Source organism: Oculina patagonica, chromosome 4, assembly GCF_052425735.1.
Source record: "Oculina patagonica isolate OP01 chromosome 4, crgOcupat, whole genome shotgun sequence".
Lineage (NCBI taxonomy): Eukaryota > Metazoa > Cnidaria > Anthozoa > Scleractinia > Oculinidae > Oculina > Oculina patagonica.
The window spans coordinates 62,340,698-62,362,591 of record NC_135761.1 but is presented as its reverse complement, the minus strand read 5'-3'; the positions used below and the strand labels follow the sequence as shown (position 1 = coordinate 62,362,591).

The following is a 21,894-nucleotide window of genomic DNA, read 5'->3' as shown; positions in this document are numbered from 1 at the left end:
TCTTCCCTTTTCTCTTTCGTTGCATTTTGTCGCTTTAACCACTCAATTAGTAACATTGATCTTTAAGCTTTATTCATTTTATTTATTTTTTTTAGCAATACTCTTATCCTTTGATAACGTTTTTATTTCAGAATATCACAAGAATACCCAGATACCTGTATATTACAAAACCAAATCATAGAGTTGCATATTTAATGGTAATAGTAATAGAAAAAGCTATTGAATTGTGACATATCTACAGATATGATGATTTGGAGTAAGACTATTTATTTTTACCAAATAGCTAGGATTCATTTTAAAAATTCGACTAAAAAGTCAGACATTGTGCGAGCACCCTGAAAATCCCCATACAGAAAAAGATGGCGATTGGTACATTCACCTATAATTCCTCGCGCGAGAAAACACTAAAAACGCTTATAAAACGGACAGAAAAGCTTAAAAAACTCTAAATCCCGCATGAACAATGTCGTTAGTACAAGGACAAATTTCGTAGAAACGTGGCTGTCTTTTTTGCTCTAGCGGCTGTGTTAGGTCCGCAAGGTATTGTGGCAGAACGTACAGCCGCCATCTTTTCCGTACGGTGGATTGTCCTGTTGCTAATTAGATTATACTTTCACGATTAATAATTCCTAACCACTAACACTTAAGTTGAAACTCAGCCAATGAAGTTATCGAATTAATGCAAATGACATCACTGATACCAATTAAAGATAAGTACCCTCATAGACACCAAGTTTCAAAAAACTAAAATTAAATACCTCTTCCATTTAGTGCCAATTATTGATTTTGGAACTCAAATGTTCCGTCGTTGATTACTTCTTTCTTTCGGTGGTACCGAAAAAGAGAAAGACGAGGACTGAACTAGGAATAGGACTGGAACTAGGACTGGACTAGAACCTTATTCTGAACAAATATTTTTCTTTTTACCTTAAATTTCTGTTATTTCCGAAAGACTACGTACAAAAATATGCCATTTTTAAAGAATGAACATTGAAACAAAATTGTTTTCGAGCAGAAGTCAATAATTAGAAATTGCATACTTCTGATTCAACTCAAAACTATTTTGCGTTGAATTCAGAAAATGGCGCTTTTAAAAGGCGCTTACTTTACAGGAAGAACGATTTAAGGAGGTTATTTTCCTATTGTCATTGATATGCTAGGATTAGTTTCCCGTTTATTGTCTTTTTTACACTTTGTTTTATGCCATTTTGTTATTGCACCATTTGCAAAACCAAGAAACTGCCGGAGAATAGTTACGTTGCTTAATTGATTAAAGTAGAGCTGAAGTGTGCATATGATGAATGAATGAATGAATGATCTATAAAATTTTGTCTACTGACATAATATTTCATTTAAAAATTCTTTAGATTTGGGTTCATGCCGGTAGCCATGATGACCATGAAAAACCAAAAGCATGGGTCCATTAACTTTCTATGGGTATGGGGCTCTGCTCTGGGGCCCTTCGGGCCGCTGGGAGCTCCGCTATAAAAAACAGTCGCAAACGGTTCTCCGTGTCAAACTCGAATTGAATTTTACCAGAAGAAACAAAATTTTACTAACAAAACAATAATATCAGAACCCAAGAATTTTTAAATAAAACTATTTTTAGAAATCCTCATCGTTTCCCCTCTTTCACGGTCATTTACTTTTATTCACTCATGATGTGAATAATTAAAAACCAGTAGCCTGCGTACCTACAGATTTTTTGCCGGTTGTATCACACCACCGAAGAACTGAAACAGATTTCGGTCGATGAAAGCTTTTTCTAATTTGTAATCATGCATAAATTTGACTTCACATCCAAGTCAGACCACACTAATGAGCTTAAATCCACCATTATTTAAGAAATTTGTTGTGTCAGATTCTTTCCTAGTTGTAAATTCGTGATAAGAGTTCGTCCCGTTCGTTATACCATACGGGTTTACAATATCTGTAAAGTTACCTTCGAGGTTCCGTACAGGCCGGGACATAGGACTGATAATAAATTTATCCCTTTCGTCTTGATCGCAGAATTCTAAGTTTGAATTATTAAGATCCCCCATTAAAGAAGTATTTCCTGTAATGCAGAAAAATGTTCCCTTTCTCCGCTTTGGACGCTGGGAAGCAGGTCTCACTTGTGTACTATTCTGAGCCGGCACTACTGATTCGTCAGCGGAACACGCAATTACAACTGGAATTTCAAGGTAGCCGTCCTTTGAAAACTTTCCTTTAAGCTTTGCTCTGACCTGCAAATAAAAAAAAGGAACAGCAAATTACATTTATACAAATTAGGTATACGCCTTAAGAGCAACATCTTTTTTGGACTGATAATTTCAACTTTTTCCAGTTGTTCATTGACGCTTAAGCATGGTTCTCATCGTTTCTATCGCCTATGTCACTACAAAAATTTTTCTTGTGATCGGGGCGGTTATATGAAAACATCACACCGACGATCGCTAACGACTGCGGCGACTGGGGCGATTACGATCGCCTGGATCGCCCGTGTTCTATCCTTCTAGCTTCTCTTTCCCTTCTTCTCCGTAAAACTGCAATATCTGATAAGATAGGAGGCCACAAGTTTTCCTCTTTCATTGAAGGCTGTCATTGTGTTGGATCTAGGGCTAAAATGATTGTATTTCGTAGGTCTTCGCTCATACCAGGCGATCGGGACGATCATATAAGAAACCCCTGATCGCTTTCAATCGCTATCATCGCCTACCATCGTCTCAGTAGTTGCAAACGATCGATGCGATATAAACGAACGGGGCGATCATATGAGAACCAGCCTTAAGGCGTTCCTTTAATTAATCATGATGTTTCAGCTGAATTTAAACAATTCATCATTTTGACATTAAAATTGTGGCCATCGGATGCTTATATTCTCTTGATTGGGTCATAAGAAAATATTTTCTTGAGTAATTTTAAATCCGTAAGCAGCGGACGATGTTCCTTTTTAAAGGTTCCGTTCTAAATTCCTTTCCACTTCAATATTTCATAAATTTAATACTAACCAGTATGAAATAAAGAACCGCTATACACTTGCAAGATATGAGTGTAGGAAAGGTTGAAGGTGGAATAGCAAGGGATATCTTCGGAAATTCCTGCTCCCATCCTCTTCGAACTCCTTGTTTTCTAACGTAACATACAGTATGATCACTGAAGGTCTTGCCACCTAACGATCAAAGAGAAAAAAAAATTTCTAGAACGCATAGATCAATTTACAGTGCGACGCACCTTACCGTGGCCACCCGACAAACTATTTTACAAGTGTCATCTTGTAAAATTTTACGTTTTCACTGCGTTTTGTTGATAAATACGATGTAACAAGTATCAATTTAATCGTATTCAACTTTGCAAGGAGCCGTGTTCGTCAAACAGATAATAATATTACGAGAGCACACTTGTTGGATGGCCACGGTAAGGCGCGTCGCACTGTAAATATAAAGTTGAACTGTATAATTTGCAGTTTCAGGCTCAGAAGAGGGGCTGGGGTTCTTGTTCTTTTAGCATAGATAAAGACAGCTCTCTTGAACCCCATGTTACAAGATGCGCCGTCGAAAAAAAAAATTCCACCCGTACACTGCAAACCTTTGACTGCAAACCCAGCCTATCAGCCTGCAGTTGCTCGATTGTTGATCATTTCAAACTATGAGCAGTGTACCGTTAAATTCCGCTTATAGCCCCCCCACCCTCCCCGTTATAGGCCCCTCTACCTGTAGACAAACAATACATCCAATTATAATCCCCCGAATATAATACCCCTCTCCCAATGACGCTCCAAATATTGAAATGAATTTGATTTATTATGAGTTTTTATAGGTTACTTCAAAACCAGTTTATAAAAACCAATTTCGATCAACACTGCTTTAGCTTATTTTGAAAAGTTCTTTTAAATTCCGCTTATAAGCCCCTCCCCCCCTTCTGAATATAAGCCCTCCCGTTTATAAGCCCTTCCAAAACCCGTTACGAAGTTTTTAAAGCCCAGGGCTTATAAGCGGAATTTTACGGTAAATTAATACGAAAAAGAAAGGGGAAAACATCTATGATTATTGGCTGTCAGCGTTGTTTCAAGAGCAATCAGTTTTACCTTCAACATCCACAAACAGAGTTCGCTGAACAAGAGACACTTCAGTATATGTTACATCACGTGATGTCTCGTTGGTAACCAATAAGGATACGTTGATATCATCACCTTGTTTGAAGCCACCTCGGTCAGTCTCAGCTCTAAGTACTAAAGTCCCGGATCTACAGCATGGCCACCCTGTTCTAAGGGAATCTTCTTCAATTACAGCATCCTAATATGGGGTAAACATGAAACAAAGCACACATTTACTTATATCGCAGTGCACGAACATTTGCACTGGCACCAGAGAGGTCATAGTTGTTCGTTACTTTAGCTCGGTGAGATTTCGGATGAAATGATTTCTAACGAAGGTCGTATGGATTTTTAAAAAGAATTGTGCTAAAAAATTTTGCCATATAAGGTATAACTGACGGAGGTCCTAAAATCACTTACCGAAACATGTTCAAAGTCTTCCAGGGCCACGTAATCACCAATAAGAAACTGGGCTGGTTTGGTCTTAACGTTATTCTTACCCAGGCTTCTTTCAATTACAGCGCGGGCCCAGTATCGTATGTTGCCATGGCGACCTTCGAAAGATGTGGGAAGATATTTGTCGGGGATGATAAACTTAAACGAGAAACGATAACTTCCTTCAGAAATGCAAGCAGATGAGTTCACGCCATTTTTCTTGTCTTTTCCTGGAGAACAAAAGGAAGCGGCATGACTGGTATTAGTTGTCGCAAAAAATAATAATTTTTAAGATAATAAAATGTCCTTTTAAATTGTATTCAGTAAGTTAGCAAATCATGAAAGGTTTGGCTCTCTTTGCCTATCGGACAAGATGACCGTTTGACTCACAATTTCCGTAAAAATTGCCCAAGAACACTCTAAGAAGTTCTCTCGTATAGAGCGGTTTTCAGTTGAGTGTCGTAAAAGCAAAACCAAATTATCACTCTGGCCGATCACAAACGACAAAGACAATCCAGTGAACCAATCAATACACGAAGTAAATACATGAAGCCCGCGCCAAGCGCAGGAAAACGTGCGTGAGCGATCGCGAGGCACGATTGGTTTTGGTTTTACTCCTGATTGGTAGAGAAAGTGGCGCACACTTTTTAAACCAATAACTGAGTGAAGAAATGCAAACCAAGAGCAAATTCGAACTACTTTCGACAATCAAGTGAAAGCCGCTCTATATTGTAAAGTAAGTACATGTACACAGGAGCGTGGAATCGCGCGTGTATCGAGTTGAAAATTAAATTATGATTTGTTCGCGCGAATGGACACCAACAAAGAAAGAGAATTTTTCAAAAGATAGAGGGCCACTGAGAATAGCAGAGCAGTCTTCCGTTAAACGCTGTTGAAGTTCTGTGACCAAGATAATCTAAACAGTCGCAAAAACGAAATGATACTACTTGATACAGTGAGCGATTAGCCGACTGGTGGGGTAAAATACATGTTACTTGTTTTCTTTGTATCAGACCCAACTGTTGCCTTATACCTGCAAAGACCACACATAGCGTCATACCGGGAAACAACAATCCGTATTGACTAACAGAGTTTCCGTGATACAAGCTTGTTTTTATGAGCTTTGCGTCGGAAAATTTAAAACATGCATGCAAAATTACATACATTTGACGTGGCCAACTGAAGAGCGATATCAATATGAGACATTGTTTGGCTGTACTTAAAACATGCATATCAATAGCCACTCGGGACTGTCAAAAACAAAATTGATAACGCATTAAGAAATGGTGAAATTTACAAAACTTGTTTGTATAACTTTATCATTTTGACCTCTGGAAGTCTAAAAACGTTTAGAAACTGAAACAAACTATGATGAGATTAGTAAATTCATGTTTCGCTCAGTTTTCATGATCTCCGAGATCGCTTAATACATGTCTTAATATGACAGCATCTTGTGGTGAATTGTCGGATCTGTATGCATGATTTATCATGAACAGTAAAATGAAATACAATTTGCTTATAAATATTTTATGCGCCTTGAGGCCAACTTATAAGTCAATGTCAGAAGATATGATGGGTCTTGATATCCGGCCGTGGAAGACAACTTACGGAGTAGATAAGTTTTCTGGGGGTGTACTTGTCAAATTGGAGTATTGTAAAATGACGAATGGGGCAAGCGTCGATATTATATTGACTAATAATGTATTCAAAAAAAATGTCGTTCAATTCGGTAGTCTAAAAAAAGCATTCGTGCCAACTCGCATACCAGACTGAAGTACAAGTGCAAATTATACCTAAGGGGTACAACAAGATTTTTAGTAGGCGTTTTTGAATGGTTGTGGTCGGGCGTTTTATGACATTTTAAATGCCACGAATCGGAGCAGTAACTTTAAAACCGCAACTGAAACATCGCTTACGTTTTCTAATTATAGAATTACTATTTTAATAAAATTTATTCCTAACAGATGTCTCGACTAGAACGAATTTCTTGGCTCAGATTCTAGGCTTCTACAAGACGTGCATGCTTCGGTCGGAGAACCGTATATTTAACTCACAAAAAAATATGAATAGGGGGCAATTATAAATATGGGTGACATACGGATTGAAAAACAGCTGACGGGCTTATAATTATAATCCTTTTTTGTGATTCGCGAGTAGGACCTTGAGCGCCATTGGAAAAATCATGGGTTCATTGCTAAAATTTGGTCTCAACGGCATTTGTTTATTGATTATTTTACTGAATATCGGCTTGTGTAATATTGCCAATAAATTTTATGCTTTTACTTTGTCGCAAGGCACTCAGTAATTATAAAAAAAAATAACTCTGAAATTCAATATTGTCAGTCTTAAGTCGGTCGACTTTAGTAGTTATAAAATATTCATGCTGTTAGAGAAAAAAAACATAAACATAATTGCATCCCGTAGGTCGATACCTGGGTTTAGTTTTTCGCTTTTCTTTCTTTTAATTTCGATATAGCATAATTTGCATAATATTTATAATTGTTCAAATACTAGCCCATCTGATGACTAGATAATTATACATTCTTTGGAAAAACGAAATAAAAGTTTCAAAGCAATTAATAAAACTCCTGCCGCAATGTTTGAAGACAGCATACAGCGAGCTAATTAAAGTGACTTACCTTCGCCAAAAATCACCGCCATGGTGCTGAAATATCGCTCTTTGTTGTAGTGATACCGAGTGTAGCTTCCTGAATATTCAGGCCAGTTTACATACGCTTCACCTCGACATTCTAGCCGCATTTCCTTGATCTTTAAATCCTCCTTCAGCTTCAAATTCACTCGACCGCTAACAGTGTCGCCGGGGTAAAACAAACGGTTCGCCTCGTCGAGTTTAACTTCAAACGTCTCGATTGCATTTGATGCCATTGCTGCACTGATTGTAAACGGCGATTTCTCCGAGCTGTACACCGAAGATTGGTTACGAAAATTCAAATATAAACTGCTTTACCAGGTCTCAACACCATTCTTCTCGCAAAGTTCCGGTGAGCGCATAATATGTCTTTAACAAACGTTTTTAAATAACACCTTTCCAAAGTCGAGAATGCAAATTAACAGAATTAATTCGCTTTTCCAGTTTTGTTATGACTCTTTCACTTCACCATTACCAGTCCCTAGCAGTCCCTGGCAGGGTTCTGGCTTCAGGCATGGGTCTTTCAAAAACAGTGACCGCACACACGGCTCAATAAAAGCCAAAGCCGGCCTGTATTTCAAACCTGCAAAGTGCTGTGTTTGTCCTCGCTTCACTTCGCCTTTGATTTGATTAACAAAAGGAGCAGTCCTGATCAGTCTCTTTGTGCTTCGTTTCCGTGATAAAGGCTGTTTTGTTGTGATAACATACCGGAAATAAACGGCACACGGTATTTAGCCTGCGTCCAAACGTCTCCTATATCCTTTAAGGAAATACCGTAAAAGTCTGATAAAGTTCCGTAAATAACCCCCTGGGCCAATTTTTGTGCAGAAAGCTTGGTAATTGGGCCTATTTTCAGGTGAGCTTATTCCTGAATGGCTTATTATGGGAAAGATTTTTTTGTGTTTCAAAATTGAACGGGTTTATATAATTTTTGGCGCAAATGGTTAACATGATCTAAACACACAAAAAATAAAACAAGTTCTAAACACTCTTGTTTCTCTGCCATTTCCGCTGTTTGGGTTTTATTTCTTGTCAAAACAAGTTCTACAATTACTGGATGGAAATCAAAAGCCTCTGAAATACGAAATAACTCCTACAGAAAGGGTGGCCTTATCGGGAGGTGGGAGGGGGGTGGGTCTTATTATTGTATTTTTACGGAAAGGGTGGTCTACAACCACGCTGATGGATTTCAGGTGGTTCGTTTATTGAATGGCTGCTGTCACACCAGCGCGATTAATACAAAAAGTGATTCTGGTTCGTATATTTTCATTTACTGGAGAGAACCTCGATAAGGTTCATGTTTCGTGCAGATCTTTTCTGCTTATTAAATTATGCATTAATGTTGGTATGCTGTACTAGATTAAAGTTTTGCTGACCTTGAGGACACATTGTTTTATAAATGTTTTCCAAATGCGCGCACAGGCAAAATTTGTTGCGGAAAAAAATCTTGATTCCGGATAGGGCTTTCCACAAGTTGCTCGAGATTTCCCAAAAAGTTGCCCGTAATTTCTCAAAAAGTTGCTCAAAAGTTGCTCCAAAAATCCAAAAAAGTTGCTTCTGGTAATAAAAGTTGCTCGAAAGTTGCTCCAAAAAATCCAAAGCGCTGCTTCTAATCAAGATAATTTCTTTAAATATATGCTAATTTTCCTTTGAGGGTTAAATTTCTAAACAAAAAATATATTTATAAGCAGTTTTATGCAATTTTACAACAAAAGAAGTCTCTAAATAACATATCAAGGGGAAAACTTGTAAAATGATGACGTCATGTTTGCCGAGGAGTTTTGTAATGTTTTAGTGCAGAATGAGCCGAAAGTTGAAACGTCTTCAGACGTTTCTCGAAAACCTTCGTCAAACTTCGTAAATCTTCGGAAACGTTCGTATGGCCTTTGAACAACACTCGGATAATCTTCGGAGATCTTCGGTCTGGAAATTGCTCAAAATGCAACAAGTTGCTCGAGAGGAAAAAAGTTGCTCGAAGGGGAAAAAGTTGCTCGAAACATGAAAAGTTGCCAAAAAGTTGCCGAGCAACTTGTGGAAAGCCCTAATTCCGGATGTTTGTCGTTTTTTCTTCCGCTTCCTTAAAATAAAAAACAACGTTTCCTAGTTTGCGCTTCAAGGAAGTTATTTTGGTAGATAATGTTTCCTCGACATTTCCTCTTCCCCCTAACTCCCCAGCCCCCTCGGGGAATATCGCTCTTTTGCTTTGCTTTCTGTTGGCAACCTTTGTCAATTTGCATCTTGGAGAGACCCTGGGGACAAGATTGTCTTGTCCTCGTCTGCGAATATGAGTCAGCGGTGTTGCTAGTAAACAAACATGGCGGCAGTCGCGGCAGTGGAGGATGTGACTGCCAACCTTCCTTCGCTGCAGTTTGAAGCTGCCCTAACTCGCGAAGAAAAGTACGCTTTAGTTGATTGGAACACTAAATGATCTCTTCTAGCCTATGTTTATTTTGTTTGCTCATTTTATTGCAGACAGATGCTGTATTTACGTGGAAGAAGTCATGCTTTGACGGTGTCGGCGTGTGCACAAGCGTAAGTTGAGTTAATCATTTAACATTAAATTCTCGGAAAACTTTATGTACTCTATTTTAAATATTTCACAAATGTGGACTTTTAGGTAAAAACGAATCTTAGCAAAAATGGAATATGACCCTTACGCAGGTTATCGAAAAAGTTATTTATTTTTGTTTTCGTTTATATTTTAGACCTTATATTAAATCTACCTCTGTAACTGAGAAAGATAATACGTTTTATACCAGTGTATTTTGAGGTGAAGTAAAAAAACAATGTATGAAGTTAATCCATAGACTGTCCACGGCCTCTTTATTTTACCCTCTATTATACACAACGCGAAAGAATCGGCGAACGCGAGCGCGCGGGGGGAGGGGGACGGGAAGCGAGCGAAGCGAAAAATAGAGATGGAGACTGAAATAGAGTGTGACTAGAATGGGGTCACACTTTTCCGGGATTTTGAGAGTAAGAAAATTCTGGCAAGTTGTGATTTATAAACGGAAAGATTCGCCGGAAAAATATGTTACCGTATTTATTGCTGTTGTTTAATACTTGACAAATGGCTCCCATTAAATTTCCGGCCTTGAAATCACAACTTAAACATGAATCAGTTGCACAATAGTCCAAAACAAAGTCCACATTCGTGTTACGGTATTATTTAATTGCTATTCTGCATCCATTGAAGTTAAAATAACTTGGATCTTCATTTGCTGTAATAAAGGATTTATACGGTAGACGCAAAAACAGAAAGAGACTAAGTTGGGGTCGTGAAAATTACATTTACCCAAAAGTGACTCAGATGGGGCCTATAATTGGCCATAGAATATGACTATAATGGGGTAGGGCTTCTGAGAGGCCAGCGGCACATACCCAACAAAAGTTGACCAAAGTACAACCCCCCCCTCCTGGAGGGGGGGGTGTCTAGTTAACCCATTTTGTTGATGACTGGGAATTTCATTATTTACTTTCACAAAAATAATTTACAAATTGTAAGAAATAAATACGTGTACATGAGATTGTATTGTTTCTCACTGTTCTAGTGTGAGGAAGATTTTTTTGTGTGTATTACACAAACTCTATTCCACTCTAGAACATGGGCATAACTTGACATCAATAGCAGGATGATAATTTCATTTCTAGTTTAATTATAATAGTTTAATTTTTTTGTGATAATAATATGTCACATTCTGCAGTCTATTGTGAATCATCCGCCCAATGACTGAATACTTAGCAGATTTTTTTTGCACAACTACTTAGGCTGCAATCTCTTAATGATAACAGTAGGGACTTTACATTACTAACATGTACATGTAATTAACAATATTGTTGATTGATTGATTGATTGGTTGATTGATAGATTGATTGATTGACCAGCTGTGTATATAACTGAGGATCTTGATATTCATTTTGGCATCTTTGTTGCAGGGCTTTTCTGGTAGCCATATTAAATGATGCTAGACAAAAAATTGTTGAGATAAAATTTCCAGTGAAGAAAAGGGTAATTTATTATTGTAATAATAACATCTGAAATGCATTTAGCTATACTATGTTCAGCCCATCCTATCATTTTTGGAGAGATAAAATTTGGTGAAGTACAGTTTAATTAGCCCCTTGTTCAATAAGTGGGACTCATAAGATTCCATGAGACAAGTCTAAGGACTTACTTATTAAGGCTTATTTTTACTAGCAACAGATTCCGAGACAGAATAATAATCAGAAGTGCAGAGTGTTATAATCTAGTAAAAATCAAGAGTAGTTAAGAGTTTCCAAATTCATTTATAAGTGATTTACAGAGTTGCAAGCAGAAAGGAAGTTCTCAGAGGGCCTATTTGTGATTGGTTTGTCTTTCATTTCTGGTTGCAACTCCAACAAACTAAATTTCACAGAGTCATAAGTAGAATTGGAAGAAAATGAAAATGATCTGATTCTTCTGACTTCTATTCTGTTGAGCTTATGACTTTGCTTATGACTCTGATTTTAGATTTTCAGGCATCCCATGCCTATGATTTCAGCTGAATTTTGTTAGAACTTAATCGCCAAATTCTAAAACAGTGACCTTAGCCTCCAGTACCACCTTAAACATGTTTACAATTATGTATTACTTATTATGCTTTTGTCGTTTTTCGGTTCAATTATTTTTTACCCACTGCAGCTAATTACTCAGATTATACAGTGATACTTGATTATTATTTTATACTAAGGTGAACTCACTAACTGATGAGACATGTATTGAACAATATTTTAGAAAGATAGTTTATTAGTATACAACTTTGCAACCTGAAGGTTGAATTATGTCATAATTACAAGATCTATAAAAGCAATAAATACTTAATACGATATTTACCGGTAACACAATGATTCTAAAAAAAACATACAATGCTTATAAAAATCCAGACTTACTGGTAAGTACACACAAATGTACACACTTAACAAAGAAAGGGGGGTTTAAATAGAAATCAAACTTTTTTCTTTCAGTCATCAAAGCTTTTACAAGAAGCTCCCAAAAGAGATCCACTTCTGGTGGGTATCATAGGCTGTGGCCGCTTGGGAAAACAACTGGCAGGCACTCTACTAAAATTCTGTGAGTGAAATTATATAACATTTTGGCAAGTGATTTTACATGTATTGCTAAGTGGTATTTTTCATTCAATTTTCGAAGCAGATTAATTTTGTTTTACCACTTTAATGTACACTTAAACTCTCCTATATGAAAGGGAGCATTGATTTTATTTACACTAACCATTAGACCACTACACCTCCTGAATTCAAAACTATACAATAACATTATTTATTTCTGGGTAATTTCTTAACAGTGTGAGCGTGTCAGTATATAACTGCTGATTCTTCTACTTATTTTTCAGCTGATGTTCACCCTGAAGAGTTATTTCTCTCAACAAGGAGGCCAGAAACATTGTCTTCCTTACAACTGAAAGGAGTTCACTGTGGATTTGACAATGTAAAGGTTTGTGTGATTTTTTTTATTACACTAACAGAAACCCATAAGGGTTGAAACGTGTAACTCCCTATGATCCGCATTGTACAAAGTGTTTGCACATTCGTTTACACTAAGTACCATATTTGGAAAATCATGAGCAACATTTTTTTAATAACCAATCAAAATTACTATAATATTTGGATTAAATTCACAGCACACGCTAGCTCGCGCTCATTGACGTAATCTTGTTTTTGAACAAGCTTGGTTGAATAAAGTTAAATTTGGTTAAATTTTCCTGTTTTATCTCATGAAGTCGTCTGGAGAACTTCGCTTCGATACACTTAATGAATTTCTTTAGTTTCTGTAACAAATTTACGGCGTTTAGGTCAAAATTCAAGCATAAATTATTACAGCAAAACCAAAAATTATGTTGCGTGTGTCATCACGTGTATAAAGCATTTGCGTACAAAATGAATATTCAAACGCTGTGCGCGCGTGACACGTTTCAACCCTTATGGGTTTCTGACACTAATAATAATAATAATAATAATAATAATAATAATTTGTATAGCGCCCTTTCCATACGTTCAAGGGTGCTTGACAATGTTAAAAAGTAAGATATAAATTAAATAAATTACAATTTACTTTGAGTTTAAAAAAAATAAAAATAAAATATGATTAATATAAAAAGGCCTCTCTAAGTCTTGATAATTTTAAAAAGTAAAATATTAATTAAGTAATTTACAATTTATTTTGGATTAAAAAATAAAATATGATTAATATAAAAAGGCCTCTCTAAAAAGCAATGTTTTAAGTTCTTTTTTAAAAACGTCAAGTGATTTAATAAGTTTAAGTTTCTTTGGAAGCGCATTCCACAGTCTGGGGGCAGCAACTTTAAAAGATCGTTCTCCATAAGACTTCAAGTTTGTTTTCGGTACAACCAACAGATTCATTGATGATGATCTAAGTTGCCTGGTCGGTGTATAGTGCTGGAGTAGATCAATTAAGTATTGTGGTGCCATGCCATTCAGCGCTTTATACGTAAGAAGTAGTATCTTATATTTGATTCGTTGCCGGATTGGGAGCCAATGTAATCTACGAAGAACAGGTGTTATATGTTCTGATCTTGACGTTTTTGACACCAGTCTTGCTGAGCAGTTTTGAACGTATTGAAGCCTATCCAGCACTGATTGTGGTAGGCCATAAAGTAGTGCATTACAGAAGTCCAACTTGGATGAAATAAACGCATGAACAAGTATTTCTGCTTCATCCTGAGAAAGACAGTTCCGTATCCTCGCTATATTGCGTAAGTGATAAAAAGCTGTCTTGCAGGTGTTTATAACATGTTTCTCTAAGTTCATGTGAGTATCAAAAGTTACTCCTATATTTCTGACGTTACTAGAGACTTCAATGTATTCGCCGGCCACATGGATACCCTCAATAGGTGGTGTAATTTTGTTCTTTGGTCCTATTACTAGAAGCTCTGTTTTCTCCCTATTCAGCTATACCTTTACAAATGAATTTATACTATCATTCTCACCTCCATAGCCCTTTTTGTTTCTCTTAGCTGGCCTTGGGAAGAGAAACAAAGGGCTCTGGGGACACAGGATTTCCAGTCCTATGTAGATTACAGGACTTCTGGTCCTTATGTATGCAGTCGTGATGTTTCAAAAGAATGTATGAGAGAGTCGTTGTGCTCAAGTTTTGACTTCTGTTCTAGAATTTTTTGTTTTAAACAGCCAATAAAAAACTGAATTAATTCAAAAATCCTTTAACAAGGAGAAGTGGGGTGAAAAGACAACTGACCCTTCAGACCATTGTAACGTCCACCTCTGGCTCCCTTCAATCGTCAGGGCTTCTCATACTGACAGAGAGCCAATCCTTTCACTTTACTAACTCCCTGGCCACTCAGAGTGGTGGTTACCAGTAGCAACATTCAACTGTAGTATATAATTTAATTGTACCCAGAAAATGTCACTTTAACGTAAAAAGTTTATTATACTTCTATTCTCTTAGGTGTGTTCCACAGTTCATATATTGTTCGTCTGTTGTCTTCCATCACAGCTGCCAACAGTCGCCAAGGTACATTAATGCACACTTCTGTATATACATGTTGTTTACAAAAATGCCGGTAGTAAAACTAAATGTTATTGAAGTAATCAGTTGTTTGTCAATAACAACAAATGTGTGAAAGAACTGCAAGAAAACGCATGTAAACAAAGGCATGATGGAGGTGGTTTGCTTACATTCAGCTACACAAACGCAAATTATAGCATCCTCCTCATAAAATGTTTTTTTTTTTTTAGAGTGGGTAGATTGATCCACACTGACCATGTGTGCTACAAGCTTGGACAAAACTGGTTGAAACAAACACATTTCACGCATTTTTCGCAAATGCCCTGACCTGTAAGCGGGTAAAAATATTTTATCCCCCTCTCCCCCTACTCAATGTTGTTTCTTGAGGTTTGCAGTTCAACAGGCTTTGTTTTGAAAACGATACAGCATTAACAACATTGAAATGGGGGGAGGGGGGTTGCAAAACTGAACTCTGTTAGCTAAATTAGTAGAAATTTGCTAAGTGCTTCAACAGTTTTGTCCAAGATTGTAGTAATTCAAAGGATTCTGTAATAGTTGCTGACATTTTTTATTATTTTGCAGTGATAAAAAAACGAAACACAACGAGATCAGAGTTTTTTGGAACTCCCAAATTAAAATGTACCGAACAAATTTGTTAATTAAAGCGCCCCTCTCGCACGTCCTTTCAATCATGAAATTTGAAAATAAAATCCAACCCTTAACCTATTTCAAAGAGCACTTGGAATGAACGATGGAACGTTGTGACTTTACACTTTTGTCCACCATAAACCTGAATAGAAATAGTGCTGGTTTAAATCTGGGGGTTGACCAGCGGCAGGGAACACAAAAAAATGGAAATAGACGTCCAGGAGCTAAATGGAGGAACTAAGAGATTAAACAAGTACATGTAAACAAGTATGCTGGCCTGACTAACAAGATCAGCTTTTTTCTGTTTTATTACATTTTACATTTTAATTTTTTCGCTGTCTCTCCCTAACAGGAAATCAAAGGACACTTGAAATGTCCTGTTTATGTCTTAGTTGGAGGTATGTAATAATCACAAATGAAGTATATTCTCGGCCTGGAGTTACCGATTCTGCAAATCTTATGTGTGTATTCCTTTTGCTGCGCTGGTTTTGTTAGCTCTCGTAAAAAACACTTCTTTTTCTCTTTCCTCTTTTACTTTAATTACCATTCTGTTGTTGCCTTGGCTTGTTGTTCTTTTAGTGCTGTTTTCTTTCCGGTGTTTCACTAAACTTATTAGGGAGAAAGCTTTTAATTTCCGATGAAAGTAGTTCTTAGCCAATTTAACACGCGTTTCCGAAATACCATCTATATAATTTCAATTTAGAGCGGTTTTCACTTGAGTGTCGAAAGAAATTCGCGAAAGAAATACGCTTACATGTAGTGATTGGTTTAAAAAACTCGCGTTATTCGACCAATCAGAAGTAGAACCAAAACCAATCGCTTACACACGTTTTCCCGCGCTTTGTGCCGGCTACATTGTACATGCACTTGCTTCGAGTATTTAATTGGTTCACTGGATTGTCTGCGTCCTTTATGATTGGCCAGAGTGGTTTTGGTTTTACGACAGTTAATCGAAAATCAGTCGCTTTATCCCCTTCGTAATTCATCACAAAAAATATTAATTTGCTATTCAAGCTGACGGCATTGTTACACAGGTACGCCACTGTCGAGAATATGTCAGCTGTTGGAGTATGACCAGATCATCAAGCCTGAATTTGTATCCTTTGAACTTTTGCGCAGGTCTATAAAAAAAGGAAGCCTCAAGCCAAGTGTCCCAGACTGCCGGAGCTTATCTCGGTTTCGATAGCACGGGATGCTAGTCGATCGCAGGGTACCCCCCCCCCCCCCCATCCACCCCAGCATTATTTCGCCGGTGCCCATTTATAAACCTGGGTGGAGAGAGACACTATGGGAGTAAAATGTCCTGCCCAAGAACATAACACAGCGACGCCGATCAGGGCTCGAGCCTGGACCGTTCGACCGTTTATTAGGCATTTGAATTAGATCGTTCATTTCCTGGACCATCCATTAGGCAACTGCGCCTCCCCATAAAAGAAATAATAATTTAGTTGTTATGTGTTTAAATTAAATTTCAGTTGAAGAGAATCTACATTGTGCATACGGTATCTCGAAGGATTTTAGTTTCAGCATTTACATGTAGTAATGTTGTTATCAGCATGTCCTCAGTTTTGAAATATCTCTTCAGAGCCTTAGTACAGCATGCAAACTCACAGATTACAGACGGTGAATGTCTTGAGATTATCAAATTCAGCGAACTGTTTTTTGCTTGTGTGTGCTCGTCCATTGGCCGTTCCGAGGTTGCGCAGGGGACTGGGGCGAGTTTCAAATTTCAAGTAATCGATAATCTAACCACCACATGAAAGATCGCGATGAGATCGGTCATTTGACCAAGTTTGACGCTTTTAGGATGAACACAGACAAAGTTATGGGCCTTGAAACATGGTTAAAAATCCATACAAACGTCTCTTATTTTGAGACAGCGTCCCAAAAACCATATAAACTCTTAAATTTTTTATGATTTTTGTGATACTCTTTAAAATGGGCAAACATAGTGATTTTCAACTTAGTTTCTTTCAAATAATGGGTCTTTGGCAGGATTTTACAGCTGTCACAAAACGGATAAAACATTTAATAGTTTATATGGTTTTGGGGGACGCTGGCTTACAATTAGAGACATTTGTATGGTTTTGTAACCATGTTTCAAGGTCCATAACTTCGTTTCTGTGCATCCTGAAAGCATCAAACTTGGTCAAATCACCAATCTTATCGCGATCATTCATGTGGTGGTGTCAGATTATCGATTACTTGACATTTGAAACTCGCCCCAGTTCCCTGCGCAACCTCGGAACGGTCAATTGACTTTTTCGGTCCCAATAACCAGATATATTAAAAACATGTATTGATGTAATTTTATCGTCATTGATGTGGGTTACAGGCTCCAAGAAGCTTGTTTTCGATTCCAAATCTGTAGCTGGCCTGCATCCTTGTCGAGTTCAAACTGTAGAACAAATTCTTATTAATAAATTGCATGCATATTCTTGCTTAACTGTATCAAAGTCCTGGAGAAAACCAGATCCAGATGACGAGTCCAGTAACAACTGGAACATTGGTAAAGAAGTGAGTAGTTTTGCTTTTCCTGTGATACATTCAACTCTTTTGGTAAACACTGACTCTTGGGATAGCCATCATCATCATCATCATCACTTTGTTTACCCTCGGATTTGAAGAGTAGCTTATACAGCTAATATCTCCGAGCATTTCACAGTAAGCACAGTACAACGGGCAAAGACCAGACCACAACACCGGGAACTCCATGCCCTACTCTTTACGATGAGTGTGTGGGTTCTTTTACGTCCCCTGCTGACCATAACACTGAAGATGCAGGAGACGGGGCCTACGGTTTATCGTCCTTATCCGAGAAGACTAGAATATCTAACCATTTGCAGATGTTATTGCAAAGGCAGCATATTCTCCTCAGTTATTTTAAGACCCTGAGTGTTGGTCCGGTCTGGGACTCGAACCCTAGACCTCCCGCACTGTAGTCCGTCGCTGAGCTAACCGGTCGGCGGTTAGCTCTGTTTTAGTAAGAGACGTGTTCGCTACGTCTAATACTGCTTAAGACTATTGATGCATGGTGACACAATAATGCTGCGTTCTTGCCTAAAGCGTCTGCTTGCGAATTCACCCCTATGAGACGAATTCCTCAACGGATGAACCCTCGTCCTAGTCCCTCATCCTAGACTAAATTGATCGAACGTCATGGCTGGCAACCAATCACAGTGAGGCATCGGTGGGGAAAAATAAACTACAGTAACTGTACATGTACATAACCCGACACCGGGAATTGGAACTTGAACTTGAATTCTTTGTTTGCCCTAGGACTTGTAGAGTAGCTTTATTAGCTAATGTCTCCAAGCATTCCCACCTCAAAACAAGACTAAGCAGATTTTGTTTTCGGGCTACAGTTTTCATCAAGCAATTTGAGAAGTGAGAGAATTTTCTCCTTAGTTTATATTCGTTATTCGTGTAATGTTAACTGTTAACTTTACTTCTTTTCCTGAAGCTGGTTTGCATGTGACGTAAAGCTCCCTTTCCTTGTTGGACATTGGTCAATATGTATGCATTATACAGGCACTGACTATGTTGGCTCGGGAATACATTCCTTGTTGACTTGCATTCTTAGAAAGCAGATACGCCTCACTTAACTAACTTAAGTTGCTTTTTCTTTATCTTAACTGTAGATTAACGAGATCCTTCGTGAAGACCCCAGCAGTTGTGACGTCACATGCCCTCTTAATCTCAACAAAGATAGTGAGTGTACTGGGCCCAGTTATTTTTGAGCATGGACACCGCTATCCACCGCATCAATCGCTATACAGTGGTTGAGTGTTGATAAGCATTCTACGTTGTCCACTGGATAGTGATTTATCCGGTGGATAGTGTTTTAAACAGCTAGGGCTTACAGTATAAATGGTACTGTTTAGTAGTAATTGGAGGGGTAGGTTCGGACCGGATGGGAGAATATTTGGTTTGAGGACATGGTTTATTGCCTGAGCGTAGCGAGGTCTGTATTCTGTGTATTCATGAACCACCCATTAACCTTGCCTTTGGTTTTGCGCTTCCTGCTTTAGGAAAAAGTTCAACGTGTGCAATCCAAATGTGTGCAAATCAGAATATAATCTTGCTTATACAACGTGGGCTAAGATAACTCTGTAAGGGGATTTGGATGGCGCTTAACACGGCACAGATTCACCTTCAGTAGGCTGTTTGAAACCCTTTAAACTCAGGCTGTTTAAGACCATTTTGAATGTAACAGAATTACGTTGATAAGCGCAACGTGGTCATAAATATTTCTTGATTGACAGCTGCAATTGTACAGACGGGAGAAGAATGGACCGAGTTGGCTGTGCTTACCTTCTTTAACATGTGTACAGATAAGGAATTGGATAAAGAGGAGACTATACGGTAAATAAAAATTTCAATATTATGAGAGGCGACCCAAGTAACGATAAGACCTTGCTCTTACTGCTGGTTCCTACCCCGGGTCCTCCGTATGTACGCGTCTTTACTGTGTTAGACAAACATGTCCCTCACTAGTTTTCAATGAGCTGATATGGCCCAATTGACACATTCGCGCGTCACACTCGTAATTCTATTCTAACACAAAAAGGGGCATGTTGCAGGGACGTCGCAGAAGCATTTTCCCTAATCCTCGTGAGTAAAATGGAAAACCGCTCACGCAGCTATAATTATAGCTCTTTGCCCTTAACGGCTTGGAGCAAGTATGTGCTATGTGGTAAATGCGAAGGTGGCTTCAGTTGTAACTTTTTGTGGTTGCAAATGAGTCGTATGTCGCCCGCATTTAACTGAAAATGTCAACTGCTTTTGTTTACTCAGTCCGGCAGTCTCCCAAGCTCTGTTTGTGTGGTTATTTTCCGTAGGCTTTGTAACACGATCATGTTTGGCATGGGTCCTACAGACGATCCTAGTGATGGTATCTCGCTGGATGAAGTGCTGTCTGATGAGAACTCTTTAGCAATGAGCAACAGTTCCGTAGATGAAAAGTAAGATTTCTTTTTTTCAACACAGAGCGATCTTTTTAAAACACAGGGCACATCCCTTTTTAGCATACTCAGTCTTTTGGATCGAATTTCAAACAGCAGTGTTGGACAACAGAATTAACGGACTGGAAAAAGAAGGGCGTCTGCAAAAGTTTCTCCTTTAGACACAAATTGTTTCTTTTTTTCATAATGCAAATTAAACTGGCAGTAACACCTTTTAGAATATTTTACAAAATGGTCAGCTTTAAGAATGATGACTGTGCTCCATATTTTGTTGATATAAAAGCAGAAACGTGTTCCCAGTTGTTGTTGTTGATTTATGCCGTTCCTGTCGCTGGCAGTGAAGTCCCCCTCATTAAGCAAGGGTTTTTTTCCAATTATCCATTCATTTAAATAATCAAAACCTCGCACATAATCTTTTTTGTATTATTGTGTAGATTCCTTCCACACTTCGATCTTAGTAAGGTCTCATCCAGTCAAAGGAAACTCAGAGAACGTCTGATGGAACCGAGTGGGAGTCTGAGGCGAATGTTTGTCAAGAGATACAGAGCAGTGTTTGACAAGTAAGAAAATTTACAAATTTAAGTTACTTTTTTCTTTCGTAACTCATTCATTGACTAAATTTCATCGTCAGCGGCATAGAAGATGGATTTTTTAGTACTGAACTCGCGTACCCTTCATCTACAACCGCCGTGCGAAAAAAATAAACACCTTTAAACTTCGACCAACACTCTTTGGCACTCTATTTAAAGCTGCTCTATTTGGGGTTATTTATTCACAATCTGTTTTTAATATCCTGTGTCTTTCTTGCTTATCTTTTTGTAGATTCCAGTACTGGAAAGGCGTTCCGACGAATATGTCTTAGTCACCAAGAGATTAGAATTAAGTGTTACTAGTGTTTTCATTTTTTTTAGTTTTCGTGTTTTACTTAGGAATGCTGAAGGATATGAAGTTTTAAATATCATGTTATTGCATTTGAGAGTGTATTTATATCGTTAAACCCCTCCCCCACGCCCCTAAAAACAAAAGCCTGTCAACGCCGTTGTCAAAATAAGATGTTGATGAAGGAACGCATTTCGACTCTCGCTGTAATCTCTTTTAAAAGGTTTTTCAAAAGCCGTAGGTTTTATAAATCGTCATTTATGGTTGACTTAATTTATAAAAGTGACGAGGGAGAATTTTTATTTTATTCCTTGCTACGCATGGTGTATATATTTTGTAAACAAACGTATATTTATATCATCTCGTTCCAACTCGTGTAGTAAATGTCAGAAAATTATGATACAAAATACTTGTGTTTTATGTTTATCGTAGTTCATTTTTTATGGATCCCAGGCTTAAAACTTTCATTCAAGTGTTGGTTGTACCGAAAACAAACTTGAAATCTTATGGAGAGCGATCTTTTAAAGTTGCTGCCCCCAGACTGTGGAATGCGCTTCCAAAGAAACTTAAACTTATTAAATCACTTGACGTTTTTAAAAAAGAACTTAAAACATTGCTTTTTAGAGAGGCCTTTTTATATTAATCATATTTTATTTTTTAATCCAAAATAAATTGTAAATTACTTAATTAATATTTTATTTTTTAAAATTATCAAGACTTA

The 21,894-nt window shown here is 37.7% G+C and overlaps 2 protein-coding genes across 2 annotated transcripts; one reads left to right on the top strand and one right to left on the bottom strand.

Annotated features, from left to right (window-relative positions):
- Positions 1-1,102: 1,102 nt before the first annotated feature.
- LOC144650973 (arrestin domain-containing protein 3-like) lies at positions 1,103-8,015 on the bottom strand. Its single transcript, XM_078510818.1, has 5 exons — positions 7,150-8,015; positions 4,496-4,740; positions 4,067-4,274; positions 2,991-3,151; positions 1,103-2,225 (listed from the first exon to the last, which is right to left on the bottom strand). Exons 1-5 carry the CDS (start codon positions 7,394-7,396, stop codon positions 1,806-1,808), a joined length of 1,281 nt encoding a protein of 426 aa, XP_078366944.1. The 5' UTR covers positions 7,397-8,015; the 3' UTR covers positions 1,103-1,805.
- A 1,459-nt stretch (positions 8,016-9,474) lies between these two features.
- LOC144648647 (NADP-dependent oxidoreductase domain-containing protein 1-like) lies at positions 9,475-21,486 on the top strand. Its single transcript, XM_078508153.1, has 14 exons — positions 9,475-9,557; positions 9,633-9,692; positions 11,097-11,169; positions 12,147-12,252; positions 12,533-12,633; positions 14,623-14,688; positions 15,683-15,728; positions 16,365-16,426; positions 17,788-17,847; positions 18,972-19,041; positions 19,596-19,695; positions 20,172-20,294; positions 20,729-20,854; positions 21,117-21,486. Exons 1-14 carry the CDS (start codon positions 9,475-9,477, stop codon positions 21,154-21,156), a joined length of 1,116 nt encoding a protein of 371 aa, XP_078364279.1. The 3' UTR covers positions 21,157-21,486.
- The last annotated feature ends 408 nt before the right edge of the window (positions 21,487-21,894 follow it).